Consider the following 14,930-nt stretch of genomic DNA (forward strand, 5'->3'; position numbering starts at 1 on the left):
GGGGCGGTATTTAATCAATGTCCTTTTAAAGGGCGTCACGGCCAAACATTTTTGCCAAACTTGTACTTTAAATGAATCCACATCCATGAATATTAAGTCAAAATCTATATGCAAAATCCCTCATCAATACTGGTTAACTTTGGTTAACTCAACAAAAACTAAATTGTATGCTAAGTATCAGGCACCGTTCTAGGGGTTGGGAATTGACAGATACAGGATTGTCTTTGTGCTCAAGGGATATACATGTAGGAGCTACTCTGGGAAGAAGGGTACTGTGCTGAGGTTTCTAAATTCTCTCCAAATTGTGATGACCATTACTGAGTAATTTTTTTTTTTAATTACTGAGTAATTTTAAACAGTGATGACTCAATTAGTGTTTCTGAAACCAGCTGCAGTGTAGAGTACAGAGAGGCACCCACTAGGGGATACAAATTAACTAGCACTTAAGAAAACCAAACAGGTATTTAAGCATAAATATCTGAAAAATTGGTCAATGACTTAAACTTTGTACAAGTCCAAGCTAAAACTCTTCTCATCTTCTTGTAACAAGTGCCCGTTGAGGGATTAAAATTTTAAAAATTATAAATTAAATTATAAATTATAAACCAAGTAAAACATCTGAGCTAGTTAAGTACTTCTTAATTACTTTTTGAAGATGTGTTCCACTTACACAAAATGTTTATTTACCTCTGAGTCGTAATCTGCAAGGATCCAGGGGAAGACAGGATACTGCATGAGATCATTATACGACCTGCCAGCCAAAGTGTTCAAATGCATCAAATACTGGAAGTTGCTGATTTCACCTCTCTTGGGAAAGATCAACAAAGATTCATTTCAGGACCATTATTTCTACTATGTTCACTTTAAAAATTTTTTTTTTTTTGTATTTTTATTTTTCCTAAAAAGAACACAAAGTTTTTTTTTAAATGTATGTATTTTATGGATTGTTGAAGTGCTTTCAACTGTATAACTTATACCATCTAACTGCAAATTATGAATGAAACTTGTATTTTCATTAAGCCTACCTCCCATCTTTGAGTCACAGACTTCTCTCCAACCAAAGTGCTAAGCAACCCAGACCTAAAAACAAGAAAAGATTAAGTTACAGGCAATATAATTTTAAATCTGAGCAATAATCAAGTTGAAAAATTTTTATCTGGTCCAGGAAATTTTCAAACCATGGAAGACCTATTACAAAAGAGTCTTAGTGTGTTTTAACCAACATTTTGAAATATGAAATAACAGGGAATTCAATTGAAGAAAACAGAGAACACTGAAAAGCATTTATAGTAAGCAAAAGTATTTCCAGTCAATTTTGTGTTAGAATTTGTAACTCAGTTTGTTATTGGTCCTGGGATGCAATACAAAGTTCATTTTTTACCTTCGGTTATAGCAAGAACTTGAAAAACAATGACCTAGTCCAACCGTCTACCTTTTACAATAACCTGTACATAAAGAAGTGCGAAGAAATTAAATTGGAATAGCTGAAATAGTATACATAGCACATTTCTTAAAAGAGAAGCTGGAGAGTGAATAAAAATATAAATATTTTATGAGAGGAAAGTCATTGCGGTTTGGGTCATTTGGAATTACAGACTTTTTTGGGTATCAGACGTTCCTGGAATGCTGTAAAACCCTTCTTAAGGTTTAACACCTTCATAGTATTCGTTACTAATGATTTGAAGATTGTGATTTGAACACAATCACCCATAGGAAAGCACTGAACTATGTATCTTACTGTCTGAAAAGAAATCAACAGATCTGTAAACCTTAGTTCTTAAAGATTTCTGGCTCAACAGTAGAGGTAACCCTTTCCATTTCTAGATAAGTTCTTCTCATCAGGCAAACCAAATGTATAGGAACTCTCCCTGGAAAAAGAGCTATGTTGACTCCTCAATTTTATAAGAAAGGGAACAACTGAAAAGATGAAGTTGGAAATGAATTTCTGCTTCTTGCTTTTGAACTTTTAACAGATCTTTAAGTAAAGAACTGCCAGCTCAGCACAGAAAGTAGCAAGAACAATGAAATAACAAACTGAAGATTATGTAAGCAGGTGAAAGTACTGGCAATTTAATTACAAGTAGAAAAAAAGGCTCAATGTGGTGGAAGGGGAACTTTTATTTCCTGTTGTTTCTCTTAACAACAATACAAATGATTAGGAACGGAACATAATCTGAGGTCAAAAAAAGCACCCATTTAGCATTTGTATTTGCTAAGCCTCAGCTAAAGAAAAAGAAAAGCAACAATTTAAAAGAGAAACACACACATTTAATATAGTTAGATGCACACAGACCAGAATCAAATTTTATTTACAAATTAGAGAATCCCCAGTAATGTTTTAAATCACTTTCTTGCATGTTGCATCATTTGTAGCCAAAAGCACTGCTTCTTTTCCAATGAATTATATAAATGGCTACCAGTTCCTGAGTGACTATAAATGGATTCTTGAAATGGCTGTATCATTCAGAAGGACTTTCTCAGATTAAAAGCAAGTAAGATGAGCATAAAGGAACTACTGATGGGTCTGAACGCATAAAAACAAGAGTTAAAATTTAAATATTAAAAAACAAAATTAAGAAGAAAACCGGGCAATTTGCAACAAATATAACAAGTAAGGGAATAGTAATACATTATTATAGAAAAATCCCATCAAATGGATAGCAAGAACTCAGAGAAGATGTCAAGCAGACTTACCATGGTGATCATTTCTCAATTACACAAATATCCTATCATTATGTTGTAAACCTTGAAACTACTATAATCATATGTCAATTGTATCTCAATTAAAAAAGAAAGTCAAACCACCATCACCACCACCACCAAAAAAGAACTCGGGAAAAAACAGGCAAAGTTATGGATAACTCACAAATGAGGATTTTAAATGGCTAACAAACATATACAGTGCTCAAGATTACGAAAATGAAAGAAATACACATTTAAAAATTGAGAAAGCATCTTATAAAACCAGGAAAAATGAAAAGATAAATATAAAAAGTTGACAACCATCTACTGAGGGAAATAAATTTACCCGCTAGTGGTGGACTATAATATGTTTAATTTTTATGAAAATCAAGTTGATTTTGCTTATCAAAGCCTTAAAATTCATACCTCTTTTTTTCACCAAGGGGATTTTACCCAAAAAAATCATGAGCAGTCATACTTGCATTATTAGAACAAGGAAACCTGACAAAGATAAAGTATCCAAAAATAAGAGAATGCTTTATACATACCATGAATAGGTATTAAGTTAAAAGTAACATTCTGAATAATTTTGTAATCCCAGGGGTAACAGTTACATACAACACTGCATGGGAGAAGCAGAATAAAAATCTGTCTAGTGTGAGCTCAGTTACACACACAGGACTGTATGCTGCTTAACGGACTCAAGGAAATCGATCAGACCTTGAGTGCTGATCTGACAGGAATGATCATGCACAGCGTGCCTTTTTCTTCTAAAGTTTTCAGCATTTAAAACATTCTGTGTAACCACTAGGAGGAGAAAACACTCATTCAAAATATTAAATAATACTGTGCAGATGCAAACCATCCTACTATCACTATTAAACTATGATGTAAGGACCAATCAACCTACCCCTGCTCCACACTTGTGTTCGGTCGTTGCCCAGACACAGACTCTGAACTGTCAGTTAGAGATGGCACGACAGCCAGAAACCTGGAAAATTTAAAAACAGCATAAAATTAGAAATGAAGCCAAAGTCGGGACTTAATGGGAACCTCAGAAAGGCGGATACATTCAGACCTTGACTGCTGCATTTACCCCTCCCCCCACCCAGTGAACAGCAGGCAAAGGGAACACACAATAATTGGAATCTGTTACTAGAAAGGGTCAGATGATGGCTTCCAAGCCAAATATAAAAGGCCACAGCAAAATCTATCATTCTGGATTTTAAATATGCTGTCATATTACTGGAAGAAAAAGCCTTGCAACACTGATGCACAGAAACTGAGTCAACTTAATGAAGTCTTAACGAGTGAGTAACAGCTAAATATTCACATGACAGCAAGTAACGAGGATAGCAAAACACTGAGAGAACAGGGACAACACAAAGCAAATGAAGACACATACACAAGCAACTTTATGTGACACTTCTACATTTTTTTCAGAGTTGTCCACAATGTCAACATAAATATTTTAAAGGTGGAAGAGAGTTATAGGAAAATTATTAGAACAGATGTGGACCCTGAACTTAGCACATACACAGACATTTTTCAGAGAAAGACAAACTCATCTTGTAACAGCTGCTAATTAGGAAGAGCAAACAATCTCCTAGTGTTGAAAACAGTATCGCCTTTAGAAGTGAATACAACAGGTAAAATTTCAGTCCCTTTATTGGCTCTTCCCACATGTGGACTGGATTACCAATCACCATCCACAGGCACTTTGTCTGATGAACCCCCCTCATTCCCTTGTGCTCACAGGTAGTATTACTGGACCGCAATGATAAGCTATGTTGCTTGGCATTAAACATTCCTCATAGAAATAAGGTGAAATATAAAAATTCCCTTAGTAGAGCGCTTGCTACCCAAACCACCCTTCAAATAATTAGAAGGCCTCTCGTATCTGTGATCCATTCATAAAAGTCTCATTATTCATACACCCAACAGAAATAATTTTTTTTAAAAGATTTTATTTCTTTATTTGACAGAGATCACAAGTAGTTAGAGAGGCAGGCAGGGGCGGGGGGAAGCAGGCTCCCCGCAGAGCAGAGAGCCAGATGTGAGGCTTGATCCCAGGACCCTGAGATCATGACCTAAGCCGAAAGCAGAGGCTTTAACCCACCGAGCGCCCCCAACAGAAATATTTTTGAGCACCATGTTTTCATACTACTTTTCGTTCACAAGGCAAATTCTGAATACAGCTTACCAAAAGTAAAATATGATTAGGTTAAGTAAACTGGTTTATTTGGCTATGCTACTTTTTTGAGGATGAAGGTATCAATCTCTCTTCCAAGGCCAAGGAAGGTCTCATATGAATATAATTTCTAGGGCAACTCGGTCTCTGCATTCAATGCAATGCATGCAATGCAAGGAATGGAACTGTCTTCTTTTTTAGTAAATAGGAAAGAAGCCTATTTTGAACCTGAAGTACTATTTTTTTAAGCTACAGTTTCCTCATTCTTTTACATTTAAAGACACAGGATTCAATGATACGCAGCTTTTGATAGTATCTACCACAGGGACCAGAAAGATAAACAGTATTTCACAACAGAATAGCATTGCTTTAAAAGATAATTAGAAGAATCATGTTTCAACACGTTGCCAAAAATGAAACAAACATTTTCCTCCAAGAATTCACTGATCTCAAGATCCTAGACTTTCAAAAACTAGCTTATCTGGTACTAGTTTCCCTTACCTCCCTTCCCATGATAGCATTATCAAGTATTCTTAATCAACAATACCTTTGGTAGACTTTATTTCTAATTCCTTTCTGAAATGCAAGGAGGTAATTCCGTCCATCTCCAGAGAAAACCTCCACAGCAATAGGCTGAAATGTTCAAAGAGAAAAACATTAAGAAAAAAACACACAAGGTCATATATTAACTTTTCCACTATGAATATTTACAACGTTGAAGAAGTTAACTTTTTCAAAAACATTTTCAGAGTCATGAATTCCCAGCAGATTAAATTACAAAATAAACAGAGCCAATGTGCTCTGTTCAATTTTTGTTTCAAAAATCTTTATAGAATACTGGTAATATAATTCAAAAACTCTAATTGGAAAATTTTTATATTAAAAGACACATGTTGATTTGCATGCATATGAAAAGATGGATAATAAAGATATCATTCAAGCTTTAGGCTGTGCTTAAAAAGAGAGAGAGATGTATGTAATATGAATATATTCATCCTTAAAGCAACACAGTCACATGTGCTCCCATGAGACATGAGTTTGCCTGTCATAAAATTATCTAAGGAAATTCTGTAAGGGACAGGGTAGGTCCTATTAAGGGTTTTCATGGCAAGTATGAGTTTTAAATAATATCTCCTCTGAAAAAAGGAAGATGACAAAATGTTTAGTACTACTAAATCAACCCACCTGCAAGAGATACCTCCTTTTATGTACTTCCTTAATATCTTCATATGCAAAAATGCTGCATGTTCTCTTGAGCTGACTGGGGCCTTGCCTGGCTCCTCTGGGGATAATTGGCTCATGCATACTACAAGAAGCCAAGAGAAAAAAGATAAACAAAAACACAGCAAGAGATAAATTCACTGTTCAACAAAGGGTGTGTTATTTTCAATATATGAATAGGGAACAATACATCACAATACTAAGTCCAAAAAAATATGTTTAAGAGAATAATATATTAGCTAGTGAGCAAACAAAGAAGCCCTTTTGATGAATATGATTTAAAAAAAAAATCCCACTATCAGGTCCAATTTATGTACTAGGCACAGCTGGTACCGTGCATGCGTAAGTCCACTGACTTTTTTTTTTTTTTAAGATTTTATTTATTTCGTTGGCAGAGACAGATCACAAGTAGGCAGAGAGGCAGGCAGAGAGAGAGGGGGAAGCAGGCTCCCTGCCGAGCAGAGAGCCCGATGCGGGGCTCGATCCCAGGACCCTGAGATCATGACCTGAGCCGAAGTCAGAGGCTTTAACCCACTGAGCCACCCAGGTGCCCTGGTCCACCGACTTTTGTTTATTTTTTTTAAAGATTTTATTTATTTATTTGACAGAGATCACAAGTAGGCAGAGAGGCAGGCAGAGAGAGAGGCGGAAGCAGGCCCCCAGCTGAGCAGAAAGCCCAACGTGGGGCTTGATCCCAGGACCCTGGGATCATGACCCAAGCTGAAGGCAGAGGTTTTAACCCACTGAGCCACCCAGGCGCCCCAGACCCACCTACTTTAGGGGCCCGAGGAAATGTTTTAATTTTATTTTTTTTAAATCAGAAGAAAAAAATTGAACTTTTTGGTAGAAGAAACTGTTTAAAGTATAATATGAATATATTCATCCTTAAAGCAACACAGTCACAAAGTATAATTTCTACATTTTGAACACCTCACACTGTTGAATATAGACACTGTCTCTACGGTTCCTTCCTAGGACAGGTTTTGAATACTTCCTCAACAGTCAGGGCACATTATGACATCCATGGGCCCCTTGCTCCACATAAAAATATTAAAAATTACACCAACAACAAGATAGAAGAAAGAGAAATTAAGGAGTCAATCCCATTTACAATTGCACCCCAAACTATAAGATACCTAGGAATAAACCTAACCAAAGAGGCACAGAATCTATACTCAGAAAACTATAAAGTACTCATGAAAGAAATTGAGGAAGACACAAAGAAATGGAAAAATGTTCCATGCTCCTGGATTGGAAGAATAAATATTGTGAAAATGTCTGTGCTACCTAAAGCAATCTACACATTTAATGCAATTCCTATCAAAGTACCATTCATCTTTTTCAAAGAACTGGAACAAATAATTCTAACATTTATATGGAACCAGAAAGACCTCGAATAGCCAAAGGGATACTGAAAAAGAAAGCCAACGTTGGTGGCATCACAATTCCGGACTTCAAGCTCTATTACAAAGCTGTCATCATCAAGACAGCATGGTACTGGCACAAAAACAGACACATAGATCAATGGAACAGAATAGAGAGCCCAGAAATAGACCCTCAACTCTACGGTCAACTCATCTTCTACAAAGCAGGAAAGAATGTCCAATGGAAAAAAGACAGCCTCTTCAATAAATGGTGCTGGGAAAATTGAACAGCCACATGCAGAAAAATGAAATTGGACCATTTCCTTATACCACTCACAAAAATAGACTCAAAATGGATGAAGGACCTCAATGTGCAAAAGGAATCCATCAAAATCCTTGAGGAGAACACAGGCAGCAACCTCTTCTACCTCAGCCGCAGCAACATCTTCCTAGGAACATCGCCAAAGGCAAGGGAAGCAAGGGCAAAAATGAACTATTGGGATTTCATCAAGATCAAAAGCTTTTGCACAGCAAAGGAAACAGTTAACAAAATCAAAGACAACTGACAGAATGGGAGAAGATATTTGCAAACGACATATCAGATAAAGGACTAGTGTCCAGAATCTATAAAGAACTTAGCAAACTCAACACCCAAAGAACAAATAATCCAATCAAGAAATGGGCAGAGGACATGAATAGACATTTCTGCAAAGAAGACATCCAGATGGCTAACAGATACATGAAAAAGTGCTCCATATCACTCGGCATCAGGGAAATACAAATCAAAACCACAATGAGATAGTACCTCACACCAGTCAGAATGGCTAAAATCAACAACTCAGGAAATGACAGATGCTGGCGAGGATGCAGAGAAAGGGGAACCCTCCTACACTGTTGGTGGGAATGCAAGCTGGTGCAGCCACTCTGGAAAACAGCATGGAGGTTCCTCAAAATGTTGAAAATAGAACTGCCCTATGACCCAGCAATTGCACTACTGGGTATTTACCCTAAAGATACAAACGTAGTGATCCAAAGGGGCACGTGCACCCGAATGTTTATAGCAGCAATGTCCACAATAGCCAAACTATGGAAAGACCCTAGACGTCCATCAACAGATGAATGGATCAAGAAGATGTGGTATATATACACAATGGAATACTATGCAGCCATCAAAAGAAATGAAATCTTGCCATTTGCGACAACATGGATGGAACTAGAGCATATCATGCTTAGCGAAATAAGTCAAGCAGAGAAAGACAACTATCATATGATCTCCCTGATATGAGGAAGTGGTGATGCAACATGGGGGCTTAAGTGGTATGAGAAGAATCAATGAAACAAGATGGAATTGGGAGGGAGACAAACCATAAGTGACTCTTAATCTTACAAAACAAACTGAGGGTTGCTGGGGGAGGGGGGTTGGGAGAAGGGGGGGTGGGGTTATGGACATTGGGGAGGGTATGTGCTTTGGTGAATGCTGATTCACAGACCTGTACCCCTGGGGATAAAAATAAAAGAAAAAAAATATTAAAAATTATATTTTGTGACTGTGTTGCCTTAAAGAGAGAAGAGCATGTTGGCTTTCTAAGCCTTAAACTTTCTGTCTTCCTGCTGGCTTTGTCTTCTGGGTTTCTGTTCCCCACTCTCATCCCACAGGATTGGCAGAGGACAAGGAAAATAAAACTCAATTAAATCCTGCCTGTGCTTTACTCATGCTGTTTCGAGGGTGCTCAGAGGACAGGAACACTTCCAATTAGTTAGACAATTGTGTAGCTACCTGCATTTTCTCTACAACTGTGTTTGTACTAAAATTTAAAAACAATTTGCAAGTTCTGAGTAAGTTTATAAAATACACAGATTATAAGGAACTTGGTGTCTGGCACTGTTAATGCAGAACAAAAAATTTTATTTTTCATTTTGATAAATAAGGCAAATATTTTCTTACCTTGAAATAACTATTACTCTTGTGAATACTTAATGACACACAAACTGAAAGATAACATTACTTAAAACACGATTTTTGGATTAAAACAAAACTAGGTAAATAGACTGCTGTTTTCAAGACAGCTATATGTTGTGTCTCTTCATTCATTTACTTACTTTGGAGGTAAGGTTTCAATATCTCTTATTTCCCTGGTTGCTGTCATTGTAAATCCATCAATCACATAAAAATGCTCTTTACCAAAAAGAAGTAGCCCCTCACTGGTATCCAGCCCCTGGACTCGAGCACAGCGGTACATGTGCTGAATCTATGAAGAAAACCATAAACGTTTATTAACAGAGTTAACCAAAAAACTGATAGTTTCTTTTTTGATATAATGGAAACAAAATATTTTTAAATATGGTTTTAATAGGCAAAACATCCTATTTCCTTAACCTGAGTTTAAGGAAACCTGAGTTTAAGCATGTTAAAAAAGAATCAGCTAAAACTGACATCTGATTTGCAGTTGAGTCCAGTAAAAGCAGACAACCATTTTACTCACATCCATACACCAACCTGTGCTTTTACCTATCTAACCCACTTCTCCCACTTTTCACATTACTAGCTGTGTGGCAGGGACGTGTGTACTAGGTTCCAGAGGCGATGAACGTGTTAGATAAGGAAGGAGACCGTTACAATAAACAGAGCAGGAAAAAAAAAAGAATTGAAGTGTGGATGTAAGGGGCTTAGGATTGTGCCCCTTGTGAGACAAGAATGAAAACAGTCAGGTCTGCTGAGTCTAACAAACCTGAATGAATTCCCAATCCTGTCACTTAGTTATGGATTTAGCCAAATTTCTTAATTTTCTGGGCCTCTGTGTCTGTTTGTGAATTTCAGATATACAATGGTTTGTTGTGAGAGTTACTGAGATCATGTATGTAAGCGTGTTAGAAGCTGTTGGCTATCGTCCCTTCCACACAGCTCAATTTTATCTTTTTCCACAGCAGCTCCCAGGTGGGAACTACGGCATTTGTCCCTCTTTGCTCCCAACCTGGGCTCCTGCTTGCCTGGCAGACTGCTATGCCATTGTAAAAAGCCAAATTTGGCAGAAGTTGTATTTTCCTCGTAGGAAGAAAGAGTTGCTAAGTCTCTCAATGTAAGTATTGTTTTCTTTCCAAGAGGCAGGATTCAGTTCTTCCTTGCTTATAAACGATTTTTTGCTTAAACTCAGTTCGACATGAGTCAAGGAAAAAATATCAGCAACTAAACTAGAGCCAAACAAATGTCAAATAAATGTCAGTCTGAATACACTTCCTGCACTATTCAAACTTAAAGCAATTAGAGCAAAATCTGTACTCATGAGATTAAAAATTTTAAAAAACGGCAGCATTAGAAAACAGTAAAATTGCAAATGTAGTAATTTTCATCACATCTGAATTACTTGAATAAAAAAAAGGTAGAATGTTACAGGAAAAACTGATACTTTAAGAAATCATTGTAGTATATAAAATGTAGCATATACTATACTGTATATACAATGTATATACTACATTGTATATAGTCATATATACTACTCCATTGTAGTATAATACACAAACATATGTATGTTTTTAAAGTGCATGGACTGAATTTTCAAATGCTAAAAATATGATGCAGCCAGCGTTCAGACTAAGAAACAGAACATTCCCAAGGTTCCAGCAGCCTCTCTTGTGTTTCCTTCAGACCTAATGAACTTCTATAATTATATGATTTTTAAAAATTTTTCCATTCAAGATTAATTAAGTTCTATATTCAAACAGAATTTTTAAATTAAGCCCTAATTTCTGACTATATCTTCATGGGTAAGATTTCAAGGGTTACACTAAGACATAATACAAGAGGCAAAAAAAAAAAAAAAATCCTTTAAAAAAGGTGCTACAACATATTAATTCCTTCCTTCATTTATTTATCCTTTTATCTACTCAAGAGATCTGGAGTAGATCTTTGAAATGTATGCATGTATGCTTTGAAAAAGCATAAATCATAGTATCTTATCCTTTGAACATGAGTTATCAGAAGAGATCTGGAGAAGTGAGACTGTACCCAGTAGGAGCTCCTGGGATAGAGATTACACAAGTGATGCAGAGAGCAGCATTTTGACAGAAAATACAGTGAGTAAAGCAGAGAAAAGGAATAGCATTATGGATGTAGTGAACTGCGGGGCACACAGTGCTGCAGGGACCTCGGTTTATAAGAGCCAGTGATGTGAGCCCAAACGGGCAGGCAGAGAGTAGGAGGTCCGGAGGCAAAGAGGAAGGTAGGGTAGTCTTCTGTGAGTGCAGGAGAACAGGGGCTTAAATACAAGCCTGAGGATGACAGCATAGATGTGCTGAAGCTGCTTGTCGATGGCCAGAGGAGCTACGGAAGTGCAGAAAACTAGCACAAGGGTAGATGAATGACTGCGCTGTGTGCATGGGTTTGAAATAGAGAATGATGGCAAGAAATACAGTCTAATAAAGGGCACAGGGATAAAGTGAACTAGCTATCAAGTACTAACACTATATCTCATGAAGCTCTGGGCTGTCTAGTGTGTTCAGACAGGTCAGAAAACCCTGAAAAATGGAAGAGGTAGAGTACTGAATCCAAATGGTTACTTACTATTTGCACTGTATGTCATTAGAGAGGGTAAAATATATATCTTGTGCCACCTGGTAAATATCCCATCAGTTAGTGTTGTAAAATGCAAACGCATTACTTCCACGCAGTCCTTACTTTTTAGAAGCACAGTACCTTTTCTCCTTCTTCCAGGAGGCGGAGTAGGGTGGCATTATCCGTTTTCTCCTCCTCCTCTATTGAGCTGCCTTCGGCAATCTGGTCTTGTAACTGCTCCTGGCTCTCCTCATCTCCTCCATCAGGTGCAGACCGAGACCGTTTCAGAGGAGGCTTGACCAGACCTACAGGATCATAAGCATGAGAGCCATGTGACCTCATAAGGGCCATTTGGGAAGCGGTTTGGGTTCCTGCAGGCCCTCCTACACATTTCCAAATTGAGATAACTCTGGAAGGTACAGGTAGGCAGCACAGTGCAGTGCTGAATGACAGAGGTTCTAGAGTTAAACACTTGTGTGACCCAGGACAATTATCTGCCTCTCTGATCTTGTTTTCTCATCTATAAAACTGGAACAAAAACACTATTTATCTTAGAGGGTTGGGGAGGACTTAATAATGAGTTATTCATGCTTCGCATCATGTTTAATAGTAAATGCTAAGTGTCAGATGATAAACAGAGCTTAGCATAATTAATGGTAAGAACAGTACTGCTTATGGATAGGTGTCATTGAGTGAACACCACAAATAATCAATCACTATCAGAACCAAAATTAAAGACAGAAAGTTATAAATATGATTATAAGAGATCCCACCTACTTGGAGGGCCCATGAGGACTATTTCAAGACTTATATCATAAGCAACAGTACAGTCAGTCATAGATGCATGAAGGTGATCAAATCATCATGTCATAAAGAATAGAACTCTTCATTTTTTTAAGTCTTTTTTTTTTTTAAGATTTTATTTATTTATTTGACAGAGAGAGATCACAAATAGACAGAGAGGCAGGCAGAGAGAAAGGGAAGCAGGCTCCCTGCTGAGCAGGGAGCCCGATGCAGGACTCGATCCCAGGACCCTGAGATCATGACCTGAGCCGAAGGCAGCGGCTTAACCCACTGAGCCATCCAGGTGCCCAGGAATAGAACTCTTTAAAATACAGGATAAATCATTCAACTTGCAGATTAAGGAAATACTCTACTGTCTACATTTTGATAACTTCATTAATAATCACAGGAGGAGACAAAATCAATTGATGAGATGCTGAAGTATAAGCAGCATTCAAAATACATTCTAAATGCCACATTTAATTAATATTCTCTAGTTGTTCCAAAAAACATCCTGTCACACCTACCAATGATAGTTGCTCTAAGAATTTTGAAAAAAGCATAACTCATAGTATCTTATCCTTTGAACATGAGTTACCAGAAGTTCTGCTTTGCCTTGAAAGAACCTTCTTTTCACATATGAAAGAGTATAATAAGTAATCAAGAGACATCAAGTCCTGCCGGGAATATCCACAAGGGGAAAAAGCGCACAGGTGCATTATCCTTTTTTTTTTTTAAGTAAGCTCCATGCCCAGTGTGAGGCTTGAACTCACAACCCCCAGATTAAGAGTCATATGTTTACTGGGTTATGGACACTGGGGAGCCAGCCAGGAACCCCTATCATTGCATTATTTTTAGTAAATCAAAACTTCCAATTCTGTCTAGCATAACACCTTACATAGTGTAGTAGTGACACCAAATTTGTGGGTTTGTGTCAGTAGACATTAGGAAAATGGGCCCAAGACAAGTGAAGTGCTTATGACCCAAACAAAAGTCATCTGACTGTGAATTATACCTTCACTTGCTGGTACAATGTCAAGAAAGCTAGAAGACTACAAACCCATTCAACTATACAACTACTCAACTACTAAAAGTTTCAAGGATTCTATGAAAATATTAGATTGATAATGAAATGGTTAATAAGTCAGTCACCATGAGACAGAAAAGGAAAATTTTAATAATAAGATAAATGGATCACAATTTTTGATGGTGTCTTTTGTTGACATGTTGTCATCATATACTATCAATTTTTTAATCAATGGGATCTGAGAGTAATTTGGAGAGGAGGGGGCTGGGGGGTTGGGTGAGCCTGGTGGTGGACCTTAAGAAGGGCACATACTGCATGGAGCACTGGGTGTGGTACATAAACAATGAATTTTGGGACACTGAAAAGAAATATAATGAAATAAAATGAAAAAAAAAAGTTCTTCATTTATATTCCTAGGCTTTGTTTATAGAATATACCAAGGACTTTTGAATTTACCATGAATCAGAGGCTTAAAAGAGTTAAAAGACAATTGACTTACTTATTCAATATTGACTGAATCCCCATTTTGTGCAGGCATGTGCCAAAACATAAAGTGAGAAGAAAGATGATCTCTGCCTCTGAGAAACTTGTAATTTAGAAAACATAAAGCAGTGAAAAATCACTGAAATTGCTATGATATGAGCAAATGCTATCTTTGAACAGGGCGGCGGGAAAAGGTTTCAGAGAAGGATAATGGGATATTTGACCAGCATCTTCGAGGCTGGGTGGGGTTTGTTAGGCTCCACATCACGGAGAAGCTATAGGAAGAGGGCCGAGGGCACACATATGTAAAAGTACAGAATAAGAGGGGCGCCTGGGTGGCTCAGTTGTTGGTGTCTGCCTTTGGCTCGGGTCATGACCCCGGGGTCCTGGGATCAAGCCCTGCATCCCGCTCCCTGCTCAGCGGGAAGCCTGCCTTTCCCTCTCCTACTCCCCCTGCTTGTGTTCCTCCCCTCTCTGTCAAATAAATAAAATCGTTATGTGGTATGTATACACAATGGAATACTATGCAGCCATCAAAAGAAATGAAATCTTGCCATTTGCAACGACATGGATGGAACAAGAGGGTATTACGTTGAGTGAAATAAGTCAATCGGAGAAAGACAACTATCC

The 14,930-nt window shown here is 37.5% G+C and overlaps 1 protein-coding gene across 4 annotated transcripts in view; it reads right to left on the bottom strand.

Annotated features, from left to right (window-relative positions):
- The window catches only part of WDFY3 (WD repeat and FYVE domain containing 3), a 275,707-nt gene that overhangs the window by 30,162 nt on the left and 230,615 nt on the right, over positions 1-14,930 (bottom strand). For all 4 annotated transcript variants that reach the window (XM_059375153.1, XM_059375137.1, XM_059375145.1 and 1 more), the window contains 7 exons: positions 12,149-12,312; positions 9,559-9,707; positions 6,059-6,179; positions 5,421-5,506; positions 3,593-3,673; positions 1,026-1,080; positions 688-807 (listed from right to left, as the gene is read on the bottom strand). In XM_059375153.1, coding sequence (XP_059231136.1) covers positions 688-807; positions 1,026-1,080; positions 3,593-3,673; positions 5,421-5,506; positions 6,059-6,179; positions 9,559-9,707; positions 12,149-12,312 — 776 coding nt within the window. The remainder of the gene's footprint in view (positions 1-687; positions 808-1,025; positions 1,081-3,592; positions 3,674-5,420; positions 5,507-6,058; positions 6,180-9,558; positions 9,708-12,148; positions 12,313-14,930) is intronic.

Source organism: Mustela nigripes, chromosome 1 (assembly GCF_022355385.1).
Source record: "Mustela nigripes isolate SB6536 chromosome 1, MUSNIG.SB6536, whole genome shotgun sequence".
Classification (NCBI taxonomy): Eukaryota; Metazoa; Chordata; class Mammalia; order Carnivora; family Mustelidae; genus Mustela; species Mustela nigripes.